General features: G+C 36.7%; 1 protein-coding gene across 1 annotated transcript; it reads right to left on the bottom strand.

The window, feature by feature from the left end:
• Window positions 1-321: 321 nt before the first annotated feature.
• On the bottom strand, window positions 322-7,780 carry LOC145219836 (transmembrane protease serine 9-like). The gene is made up of 21 exons (XM_080087144.1): window positions 7,613-7,780; window positions 7,392-7,536; window positions 7,300-7,329; window positions 6,736-6,912; window positions 6,452-6,492; window positions 5,852-6,015; window positions 5,248-5,340; window positions 5,004-5,173; window positions 4,794-4,948; window positions 4,568-4,712; window positions 4,474-4,503; window positions 4,014-4,199; window positions 3,361-3,537; window positions 3,097-3,137; window positions 2,657-2,820; window positions 2,500-2,592; window positions 2,075-2,229; window positions 1,647-1,807; window positions 971-1,115; window positions 682-711; window positions 322-604 (listed from the first exon to the last, which is right to left on the bottom strand). The coding sequence occupies exons 1-21, from the start codon at window positions 7,778-7,780 to the stop codon at window positions 450-452; spliced, it is 2,625 nt and encodes an 874-aa protein (XP_079943270.1). The 3' UTR covers window positions 322-449.
• Window positions 7,781-13,115: the final 5,335 nt, after the last annotated feature.

Consider the following 13,115-nt stretch of genomic DNA (forward strand, 5'->3'; position numbering starts at 1 on the left):
ATACCTACACCGTATACCAGGAAAAGTGTAATTAGGTCATGGTAGGTAAATATTGGCTTAATTGGTGAGACTAATCGACTCCGAAAAGTTTTATGTTGATTAGCCACTGATGCGTGACGGAGTGACATTCTCGTTTTATCGACACAAATCGTATACTTCCTGCAGCGCCCAACTGTGATATTTCATATTGCTTATTGTACAAATACCGAACTGTCGTGCGGTTGTGTTTATCAGCTACTACTGTGATTTACGGATAAAACAGGTTGTTGATAAATGGTTCGAGTCTTGTGACCACAAATAGCCTTCTTTTTTGGTTTATTATGCGCCTTAGAGACCAATGTATGTGTATATTCTTGCTTGATAAACAAAAAAAAACACCATAAAATAACACTTAATTTTGAAAGTATATTATGCACATAGTATTTCAAGCCATATTCCATTTCGCATGACTACATAACTGAATGAAGAACGATACAAATTGTCCAAGTAACCATCATAAAGAAACTGTGCTTGGGACAGTTTGAGTCACATGTGTAGCTTCCCACATAGTTTGTGCATTTTTTGTTCGGACACGGGTTTGGTGTTTGGTCGCATTCGTTGACATCTGTATGCAATGCGAAGGATGTTCAGCAAAGAAAAAAGTTGAAAACAATAGAAAGATGTATAGTTTGTAAAGCTTACCTCTTGGTGCTGAGAACTCGAGACCCGTTTCTAAAAATTTATATTTTATCGGTTTTGTTGCTTTGTTATTTGACGTAAACATGTTATTCACAAAACGAGTTGTTTGGTTTGGTTACAAAAAACAGGTAATGGTTTTAAAATTATCGTACATTATAAATTGAAAGGTTATAAGCTTTTAAAAGTTTCTGTTCTCTCAGCATGACATATTATCCGTTCTTATTGTTTTTAGCATATCTAATCCGAAACAGTAACCATTTGTTTTCCTTGTCACAAGTCCTTATTTCCTTACGGGAAGAAATCCATGAATACACTTCAGTTACTTCAGTGAAGTAGGAATATCCTTCTCCACAGGTGCCATCACTAAAGCTGCCTATACCATACTGGTACCATGTTTGGTTGCCAACATCGCACATCAACGGACCTCCCCAGTCTCCCTGCAAACAAAACCTTTAATAAACAGCTTGTTCCGAGTGCAATATTATTTCCGGAGCTACTCTCTATCAACCCCTAAAACATACGAGCATCTAGGAAAACCGTACACTGTACGCTCAATGTAACTGTTCACGCGATACTGGAGATATAGGCTACATAAGAAAATTTTCGAGATACTCATACTTTTTGCGACCAAAACATGGTGATAAGATACACAGCGATGTTTGTTGCGTAGTAGGACAAAACGATCCAGCATCATTTAATCAACCCCACGGAATCCAGCTTTTATGCCACTTAGCAGCATATCATTCCAACTTAAATCATTTATCTCCAAGTTACATTTTGATAAACATACTTCTGTTTTACGAAAACTAAAAGTACAACTCGAGATTAGGAACAAAAAAATAAGTTTTGTTGTTATAGTTGTTTTGGTTAACCAGGTTGAGAATTGAAACACATTGCGGACACAGGCAGTTACTAAATATGTTTTAAGTTGCAAAGAAAGATAAAGAAAAGAACATGAGTTAAATTACCGCACAAGTATCTTTGTTTGTTGCTGTTGCACACATAATGCTGGATGGAATTCCACTTGCATATGCATTTATAAACTGAATATAATCCGGATTGCAATATGAATCTGATTTAATCTCCAGTTCAACTTGTTTCAGCGTCGTTGATGCATATTTATTGAAGTCTAAAATTATGATATGTTACGTGCTTCATTCGTTCCAAAGACAGTCTTATATTATCAAGATCTAAAGCCGTTGATAACTTAGTAGTGGCTTTATGTTGCTTAAAGCAGACCACAACACGACCTTGCCTAATTGCGGTACGATAAACTATATGCCTTGCATGGTAAATTTCATCTGCATGTTTTTCAAAGTAATAAACAAAGATACTAAATACCAAAGGTGGTCAAACGTCTTTCGTTAGAGTGTAAGAAATTCAAAGATTATCTCACCGGATGTTCGTCCCCAGCCGGCGAAGTAGCAATATGTGCCGGGAGCCATCTTGTAATCTATTCCTGGTGGTAAACAAATGGGCTTTGTAACCCAATTAAACACAATCCTGGCTGACAATTTCAGAAGTCCCACGTAGTTCCCCTTTGCATAATTTCTGCAAAGCCACATCGTAAAAACAGACAAAATTCATTACTTTGTTACTTTCTTAGTTAAATATTTGTAAGTCATTTGTCGCGCATATTCTATTTCGTTTTGCTAAATGTTTTTTTTTTTTGATTTACACTGTAACTGGATTTGTTGGGTTACGATGTTGAGTATAAAACCAAGTGAATTAAAATTGAATATTTTTTGTCCTCTTATACTAAGTTACTCTTCTTAGTCAGTAGAAAAAAAATGTATTTAGAAACTGTTGAATATTTCTTACATCAAGCTGGAATGTGATATTTTCTGTTGCACTGCAAACTTCTGTTGTGTAGATGCATCCGAGAGTCCCCTCCTTCCCACTATGACAATCAACCTAAAACATTACATATTCTCAATCGTGTCTATAACACACTAGTGATGAAGGGTGAGCTACTTACGTGTCTGTTTGACTGAAACAGTCAGCTCCAGTCAAAATCCATCGTTCAGACAATATGCTACCACCACATTTAAATGTTTCGGCTGAGAAGCTTTTTTTGTACATTTGAGCCATCCATGGCCACCAACCAGTCTTTACTGTGGAACCCCCGTAAATTCTACCGCTCTGCATAAAGCATTGCATGTAATTTCTCCACTACTTTTATGTTGTAAGGTTCGTTTATAACTTAATGTTGCCAAGATAAAGTACAATTGTTTCTGTAAGGCTAATCTACATCTTAATGAGACATTTTTGAAATGCTTTTGATATATGCTTGTCTTTATTGTTTCGTTTTTAGCTAACTGTATTTTGATAAGTTGGCGGCCACAAACTCGGAAAAAAATGAGATTGACAACAAATATTGTGTAATAAAAAGTAAAAATTTCTTAGTTATGTACTTACTGTTGTTATGGCGCTGGATAGTTTTCCACAGCTTGTGGGCTCTGTAAGTACATTGGTATTTGGCTTGCATCATATTCGGATTTCTTGGCCTAATTTTATTATCAAATAACTTACAGATATTTACAGTACTATGGTACGGTTTTGGGTGTGCCTGAAGTTTTTGTACTTGAAAAAGATAATAGAAAACGACTCTGTGCGAGCCATGTTTTATCTCTGGAGTTGGTCTTTCTATTGCAACGTTAGTCTGTCATAAATATCACTTACTGCACGTCGGTGTGGGGACAGACCAGCCGTCTTCGCCACAAGTCGCCTCAAGCGACCTTTCCATTACTTCGTATCCACTGGCACATGTAAACGTTATGACGTCACCCGACGTATAGATTGTCTTTACTGGCACAATTGCTCCATGTTGAGACGGTATTGGTTGTAAGCAGGTTATGGCTACACAATTAATACATCGTCGCAGTATGGCATTGCATCATGTAAGATTATGTTCAAAAGACAGGTTCGTAGTAACAATTTAAGGAACCGTAGCAATAAATAAGTAGTCAAACAAAACACACAGAAAAGCACGATCGATTGCAGCCACACGATCTTGTTACCGCTATTTTTTGTGTGTGTTTTGTTGCTATTGTAGCTTTACAAGAAATTTATGTAAGAAGATACGCCATTATTTTGAAGGCGTTTTTTGTGGGCCGCCGAAACGTCGTTTATTTATGATAAAAACTGCTGGAAGAGCAATACTGGTTTATAGGTTTGAATGAATCCAATCATTTCATTTTACATGCAATACGAAAATTATTAAGCAAATTCGTTGAAAAGTTGAAAAGCAAACGGCCTTAATATCACCTAAGTGTAGATTGTTTGTTATATGATTGTACTATTTTTCTACTTGTACTTGTTTGCAAGTAGCATACCTTTACATGTGGATGTAGCTTTTGACCACATTCCTTTGCCGCCAGACTCTGTACAAGTTGCCGAGTTGCTACCGAGCAACTTAAAACCACTTTTGCAGCCGATTGTTACAGTTTTGTTCAACGCGTACACGCTGTAATCTGGTGTTATTGTTACGTTTGGAATGATTGGTCTTGAGCAGGTAACAACTAGATAAAAACTTTCGAAAAATAAATGTGAATATGCTAGGAACTATAAATCCACTTTTTATCAAACGCTTTTACCCAATGTGCCTCAAAGTCGACGTTTGCAATGTAAACGAGTTATTAAGGCCTTGTACACGATATTATAAAAAAAATTCATAGTTTTTACCAAGGCCTGCTAGTTGCGATATACATGTACATCATGTTTTAAACTTTTGCTTTGGTTTACTTTTTCTTCTTGAACTTTTGTACACAACTAAGTATTTAAACATGTTCTCACCGTTTGGTGCATCAAACTCCAGTCCAGTTACTGTGATAAAAACAGTGTTGTGTCGTACTACTATGCTGTTAAATGACATATGGGTTTGGCTTACCTTGACTAATCCAGGCGTAGACATACGATGTCATGGTTAAGAAACTAGGTCCTTTACCACACTTCGATACCCCGAAGCTTAACAAACCGTATTGATACCATGTTTGATTTCGATCTTGACACATAAGGGGACCCCCTCCATCTCCCTATACACCAACACGCAATAAAACGCTACTCATTGAAAACTCATTATGTTTGTGACATACAAAATACTGATGTGTGCTTACTTTGCAAAGATCTTTGTTACTTGCTTCTACACACATGAGGCTTCGTGGAATTCCTCCGCTTGGCGCAAATAAAATCCTATTGAAAATTCCTTCGCAATAAGACTCGCTTTTTACATTCAGCTCCACTTCCCGTAGTTGGTCTGAAGTGCTATCATCTGAATCGCTTAAGTGTTATGTTTAGTTGTGAATAAAATACCATTGTTGCCTTACCAGATATTCTTCCGAACCCAGCAAAAATGCATTTCGTTTCTGGTGGTACAGAGTATGATGTTCCTGGGGGTAGACATATTGGACTAACAAGCTCGCTAAATATTATCTTGTATACCAATTGTAAAAGTGCCACATCGTTGCCGTGAAGGAAGCTTCCAAAAATAGAGAACCTGCGAAAAATATTTTTGTCTAGGTTGATTCTGCTTTCAGGTTTTTACTATTGAGTTTAGACATTTAAACTTACGTGTAGTTTGGATGCGTATATTTTCGTGCTACAATTATTTCCTGAGTCGATCCGTTCACTGATTTTATATTCGTGCCCACAACAACCACAAGCCTAAAAGCAAGGAGTCGTAAAAGATAAACAAAATACAATTAAAATGACAAATTATATGGGGGTAGTTTACTAACGATAAACCATGTAGGTCCCTTTCTGACCAGAGGTGCGTCAAGTGTCAGAAGATCATTAAGATTAAAGACCTCGGACCGAATAGTCCACTTCAATACAAAACAGATGCTATTCCTATGAGTTTGAGACGCTATTCCGATGAGTTTGCATGTAACTACCTTTGTCTTTCAACTAGATTCTTTAAAACTAAACTATTTTACTTGTTTCCTTGAAAACTATTTTAAACGCGATTGAGTTAATCATTAGTACGGGAAGTGCTATGCCTCATTGAAGTGATATCGCATTAAACATACAATGATGTTTAGGGAAATTTATAGACCATAAAGGACAGTTTTCAGTTTCCGGACTGTCGTCTGATTGTCGTAAAATAATAATAATAAAAAATAGACCATAAAGTTAAATGTAAAGATTTAAAGTTGTTATAAAGTAACAAACTTACGTGTATGAAGAACTAACACAACCAGCAGCAGTCAAAACCCATCGTTCAGATAATATGCTCCCATCGCATTCAAATGTCTTGGTCGAGATGCTTTTTTTGTAAATTTGAGCCATCCATGGCCACGAACCAGTCTTTGCTGTGGAACCCCCGTAAACTCTTCCGGTCTGCATAGAACATTGCTTGTAATGCCCTATAACCTTTATGGTCTAGTTTGGTAACCTGTCGCCAGATAAGGTTTATTTATCGCCGTAAGGCTAAACAACAACAATCTGTTGGATAAAAGGTACTTCAATTCACGGTTTTAATTCTCACAAGAAACAAACAAGCCAATATATTTGTATGGAACATGACATTTCGGCAGCAACTTGTGTCATTTTCAAATAAAATAAACGTAAAAACCAAATAGCACGTAAATCTATCGTGCCATGTTTAAAATGTTTTTGATGTGGAGTTGCATTTGTGGGTTTTTTTTATTAGTGTATTTTTGGTTGATTGGAAGTCACAAACGCGTTCGATTAAGTTCGTTGGTTGATGGTAAATTTCGGACGAAACGTTTGAGGTTCAACAATTATTTGGAATTATTCTCAGTTATGTACTTACTATTGCTTTGGCGCCGTGTCGTTTTCCACAGCTTGCTGGTTCTGTAAGTAAGTTACATACAAATTGTGTCAGTGTGACTATAAATTCGTTACCTATGGCCGTATTCTACCATCCAAATATTTACAGACATTACTGGAATGAACAGTACGGTACGGGCCTGAACTTTTTAAGTTTAAAAAGGAAATAGCAAAGCCACTTAAGGCTATATACAGAACATATTCTTTTCAAAGGTAATAGTATTTGGTCTTTTATTGCAACTTCAATTGGGTAAAAGTACCACTTACCGCAAAACGGTGTGGCGGATGACCAGCCATGTTCTCCACATGTCGCCGTGAGGGAGCTTGCTATCGGTTCGTATCCAATGGCACATCTAAACGTTATGATGTCACCCGCCATGTAGGTTGTCTTTATTGGTTCATAGATTGCATGTTGAAGCAGTATCGGTTGTGAGCAAGTTATAGCTGCACAAATAATAAATGATCATAGAACAGGTATTGCTTCATATAATCAAAATCTTGTGTTTACAAGACAATTGTTTATGCGACGTTTACATTAATAATTGCATCTAATATACTGGGAGTGATAAATTAGGAGACTTCAACCAGAAACAAATGGTCAAAGTTAAATGATTTATTTGTAATCTGATTTCATTGTTGCGTTCAAAATGCTTTTCCTCGAGCAGGTAACGAATAACAAAAATTGGAAAGCTTTTTGTTGAGTTTTTCTACTTGGGAATATTCTGCCAATACTTTTAACCAATGTGAACAAACAACCATTCTTTAACCTCTTGGTTTACCTTCTGTTTGAGAACTTTTAAACACAATCATACTTAGTGTGCATATTCTTACCCTTTGGTGCGGGGAACTGCAGGTCAGTAACTGTAAGAACAAACAGGCCTGTGTTGTACTAGTGTGTTGATTCGAATACGCGTTTGGCCTACCTTGACTAATCCAGTTGTAAACGTATGACACCGTGGTTAAGAAACTTGGTCCTTTACCACATCCTGATACCCCGAAACTCTGCATACCGTATTGATACCATGTTTGATTTTGATCTTGACACATAAGGGGGCCTCCACTGTCTCCCTACCCAAACACAATTGAATAATAGTTGAGCATGAAAACCTGAACACCTTAATAACAAGCCATATTTTGTTCTTACTTTGCAAAGATCTTTTTCACTTGATTCTACGCACATGACACTTTGTGGGATTCCTCCGCTTGGTGCATGTAAAATGTTCCTGAAAATTCCTTCGCAATAAGACTTGCTTTTCACATTCAGCTCCACTTCCCGTGACTTGTCTGATGTAGTGTTATCTGAATTGTTCATATGTTAAGTTTTGCGGTATCAGTATAAAAATCCCATTGTTGCCTTACCAGATATTCTTCCGAAGCCGGCGAAAATGCATTTCGTTTCTGGTGGTACAGAGTAAGTTGATCCTGGGGGTAGACAGATTGGACTAACAAACTCGTTAAAAGTAATGTTGGATGACAATTTTAAAAGTGCCACATCGTTGCCACGAAGAAAATTTCCAAAGGGGTAAAACCTGAGGGAAATACCGTTGTCGTGAAATTTGGATTTTTACAATTAAATTAAGCCATTTTAACTTACGTGTAGTTTGGATGCTTGTATGTTTGTGCTACAACTATTTCCTGTTGAGTCGATTCAATAATCGATTTTGAATTCGTCCCCACAAATACCACAAGTCTAAAAGCAAAGACTCGTAAACGCGAAACAGAAACCAATCCTAAGTGGATATTATAGTGGATTGAATTGTTTTTTTTTTTTTCGATATATCATGTCGTAACGCAACTGACATATCATATCCAACATGTTAACTTGGGCGGGCCAATGAATTGGCCCGAAGACATGGTCAATCGTAAATCGCGATAGAAGACAAACTGGTACGAATAGTTACACAAGCGTTTATCGGTTTATGCATCATTCACGAAGCGCCAAAAAGTTAACGAAGTTTTATTACTTGCGCATAAATGACTTACTGATCTGAATTAGTAAAACATCCAGCAGAAGTCATAACCCAATTTTCTGCCAGTATGCTTCCTGTACAGACTGCGTAGGTTGCGTTTCCATTAACTTTTCCTAAAAGTGCCAACCAAGGCCATGATCCGTTGGCAGACACAGTACCACCAAATACTCTTCCTTTCTGTCACAAAAGAAAAACTTTACGTTGTACAAAAAGTACAGTAGATGGGCTTAACTAGGTCTCAAGACACACAAAATCAGACGCTTTTGACTCCAACTTTTAGAACATATACTACTAAAATTTACAGTTTTTAGATAACTTACGACTTACCACACCAGAAACTCTGGGTCGCTGTCCACAGGTTTGAAATGAATTAGCTGCAATGAAAATATTTTTAAATTATTTATAAAACATAAATGTATGCATTAAAACAGTGGTTCTCAAAGTATGGGTCGCGACCCAAACATGGGTCGCGCTGCAGTGATTCAATTCTGCCCAAACGAACTATTACTGTATTAGGTAAACATAAACGAATTTTCTTAAATTAGTAGTAAAGTCACCTCATTTGACACGTTGTACAGTAAATGAACCAATCATTACAACATACCGACAATAGCCTTCCAATTTTACTGTTACGCACATAGCGATTGTAACGTCATAGCACGGGGAATGATAGGACAAGGTAATCTTGCGAAACTAGACGTGGAGATGTAACAGTTAGCGTTTAAGGATTATTAAGTATTCATACAAGGAAACTTTTTAGATTTGGGATTCAATTCTATCAATGATCATGGTGCTGCAAAGCCTCAATGTGTGTTTGTTATGCAGTGTTATCAAACGAATCGACCTCGTTAAGCCTACAGCCATTTAGACATGGGCAGACTCCTATGCGGCGACGGCGTGGCCTCGAAATTGCAGTTCGTCTCGTTAATAATAATATTTAAATTTTTTGATGTTTGAGGCTTGGGTCGTGAGATATTCATAAAACTCAGATTTGGGTCGCGGTCAAAAAAGTTTGAGAACCGCTGCATTAAAAGTATAGGTATGAAATTTTAATCTTACCTACTAAAACTGTTGTTGAGAAAACGACAAGCCAGCTCCATGTATTGTACATAGTTTGCTTTTTTACCAAAACAACTTAGATGTACCCCTAAATACTGTAGGAGGTCAAAAAACAAATGTCAGTTATGCCAAGGGCGTATTAACACGAATTATGGGCATCTGAAGTCATCTGGTGAACACAAAACACTAGTAACGTTATTGCAGGTGATTCAATTGTTGTGACTAAGACCTCATGTTGTATGTCTAACTAATGTGAGTGAATGGTCGTGGTGATTAATCTTTTTAATCCGTTTACCTAGTTTAATAACAACAAAAGGTGATGACGGGTAGATACATCAATTGTTTTAAATCCTACAGTGTATAGTTTTCATTGTCTACTTTTGTTTTTGCGTTGTTTACAGATAGTTTTGTGTGAAGTGATTGTTCCCAAATATTGGGATTTCGAGAAAGGGGCGTGTTGAATTCTTCTCACAACTTACTGTTTGTCATCGGAAATTTCAATTACAACTTCGTATCCTGTGCCTAAACAGAACTTATAATACTATATATCAGTATACTTGTTCTCAATATAACACGTTTGTTATCAACTTGAAAAATACTAATTTTGTTTCCCTGGAGCTTGTTGATTTGTTGTTGTAAAAAACGCCAGTTGTTGTTTGGCAAACTAAGGGAACCACAACTTATGATTTGTCTGCTTGATGAATAACCGTGCTTGTGATTATAGTCTCTTAGGTGTTTGTCAAATCACAGAATAGTAAGACTACATGGTAACATGAGTTACGTAGATTGTTTACTGTCCCCTTTGTTTATGTTTTGTTTTACCTATCTTGAAGTCTGCGTTATATTTCAAGCCACAAATATATAACGAAAACTGTTCATTAGCAAAAATTTTTTATTTCTGGGTGATACTTATATGCATATTAGCGAAATATTGCACGATTTTCAGAAAAACAAACAAAATAATTTTTGACTAATGCTAAATGTTTTATTACTGCATTATTGAATAAAAAGGACATAAATACTCCAAACAATTAACAAAGTGAAACTGTGCTTGGGACAGTTTGAGTCACTTGGAGTTGTTGGTTCATTGTTTAAGTCACACCTGTAGCTTCCCACGTAGTTTGTGCATTTCTGGTTGAAACAAGGATTTGGTATTTGGTCGCATTCGTTAACATCTGTATATATAAATAAGAAAAGTCAGAAAACGGTGACTGCATTTTAGCCGGGAAACAATTGGTATTTTATAATGACGCATTGCTTTTCATTCTTCTTGGTTTCATGGTGCCCCTAACTGCCCCTAAAGATTGAACGAGCGCCAATAAATAATAATTTAAAACTTGTATTGCTGACAGACATTTAAAAAACATAACACTTTTTTTTATAATGCAGCCTCAGCTAACAAAATAATCTGACTTTACTTAAACATTTCGCAGGTTAGTATCTTTTTTATTAACGTGATTGCGTTTGCTCTACTATTTGCTAATAGCGCAGAAGTACCGATATATATATAGTTTATGGTGTTGGAAAGGTTTGTTATGCATTCCAACAGGAAGATATGCTTCCTATACGTAGAAATTAGAGCCTAATCACTGTTAACAGGAACACTAGAGTAAGACTCCGCATACGGGTTTTACAGCAACATACAATATTGTTTTATAGCTTACCTCTTGGCGCTGGAAAGTTGATCCCTGTGTCTGAAAATATACAATTAGGCTGCAATGATGTCAAATTAAGTTATTTATACAAGTCAAATCTATTAAGTAAATAATCATTCAGGGTTCCTGCTCATGGTTTGTTACATTACAGATGAAGAAAAATGCACTGCTCAGGGCAATGATAAGTTGCCGTCTCGCTTTTTGTTTGTTAGAAAAGCATTTCATCAGCCGCAGAGGTCCTTTATATACGTTTTAAAGTTGTGAATTTTTTTCCAATTGGATTTATTTTTTTTGGAAAATAAGTCGTTTGCGTTTGCGAAATCCTAACTCAATTAGGCGTTTATTTGCTTACTGCGAGAAATCCACGAATACACCCAAGTGACTTCGGTAAAGAAAGAGTGTCCACCTCCACAAGCAGCACTAAAGCTACCTATGCCGTAGTGGTACCATGTTTGATCACCAACATCACACATTCACGGTCCTCCCCAGTCTCCCTGTAGTTACACAGTTTAGTATTGTATTTTGCCGTAAACTGGACAACGTTTTGTTAACAGTAAACGCTTGTGGCCTAAGTACAGAACAAAGTTGCAACAAATATAGCAAAAGGCACACAAATATTTTCACTTATTAGGACCAAGAACTTTGATACAACCATTCCCTTGCTATCCTTATATACTTGGCCACCTTGTTTTGTTAACATTAATCTTACAAATTCTAGCCTAGCCCTACAAAATGGCACGAATTTGCAAATTAGACATAATCGTCGTTAGCAACGCCTGAAGATATTATAGAATACATGTTAAAATATCCTAAAGTAAAACTTTCTTACGAAACAGATGTCTTTGTTTGACGCAGTGGCACACATAATGTTGGGGGGAATTCCACTGGAGTACTCTTCCAACTACATGCCTTTGTTATCCGTGCGGCGCGAAGCTAGGTTTTGATTTAAGCTGTTGGTGGTTGATGCACAAATATTTATTTGTTGACAGAACACTGGTTTCACTCTGACAATGTGTACCTTAAGGTACTGTTTTTCATGTGCAGCAAATATTCCGGGTTGACAGGTTATATGTGTTGCAAAAACAGGCTAAAAACACACACTGTTTGCGCTTGAAAGTTGTACAAGTACTACTTGAATGAACGTATAAACATGCCATATTTTAGAGGTTGGCACGCAAAGTCATTTTTTATGACGTGCCAACGTTAAGCGGGTTTATATTCAAGTTGTGAACAAAATTTTTACTGATACACTGCTTGTTTTATTTGGTTGTTATGCAATAGTTTTAAAATCCAGCCTTCTTTCGCAAATATGTCTGCTTTCTAATTACACTTGTGCGCAGCTAGCAAAAACCGAAATTAACAAACAAATTGGCAGGCAGCTCTGAAAAGGTTGCCGACCCCTTAAATATATCTGCAATTGGCAGTGTACTCGAGTTATAGTGGATAAATATTGGCCTAATTAATGAAACCGGGTTTTCGACTTCCCGACTTCGAATGGTTTTGCGTGTTTTAGTCACTGATGCATAAGGAGGTGATACTCTTGGTTAGTGTACTGCACACAAATGTGAGTGTACTCTCTGGTGCGGCCTATGCTGATCTTTCATACCGCTTATGGCACAAACTGTCCTGTAACTGTGATTTATTTTGAACAGTCACTGTAGTGATTTACGTTTGCCGGTGTTGATAAAGGCTTGTCCTGCGATTTTTGTGATAATAAATAGCCTTTTCAAAGTTTATTTCACTTCGAAAATTCTCTCGATTTTTTTACAACCAAAAAGCAACGATTGTCAAACTTTGAGTTCGCCGATCCGTTTAGAAAACAATAAAGCCAAAGTATGTTTAAGTTCTTGAGAAATACATTAAAAACCCAATATGGTTATGTGTCGCAGGAAAAAAACATAAAATCACACTTTTACAGTAAATATTACACACAGGAATTTAAGCAATGTTTCATTTCTCATGA

Source organism: Phallusia mammillata, chromosome 3 (assembly GCF_965637545.1).
Source record: "Phallusia mammillata chromosome 3, kaPhaMamm4.hap1.1, whole genome shotgun sequence".
NCBI lineage: Eukaryota > Metazoa > Chordata > Ascidiacea > Phlebobranchia > Ascidiidae > Phallusia > Phallusia mammillata.

What these genes read in the sequence shown, in the direction of transcription:
- LOC145219836 (XM_080087144.1), bottom strand. Translation starts at nt 7,780, where the DNA reads ATGAACAATTCAGATAACACTACATCAGACAAGTCACGGGAAGTGGAG. An exon ending in TGTTTCAGTCAAACAGACAC is followed by an intron (nt 2,593 to 2,656) that starts GTAAGTAGCTCA and finishes GTAATGTTTTAG; the next exon opens with GTTGATTGTCATAGTGGGAA. An exon ending in CGAGTTCTCAGCACCAAGAG is followed by an intron (nt 605 to 681) that starts GTAAGCTTTACA and finishes CATTGCATACAG; the next exon opens with ATGTCAACGAATGCGACCAA.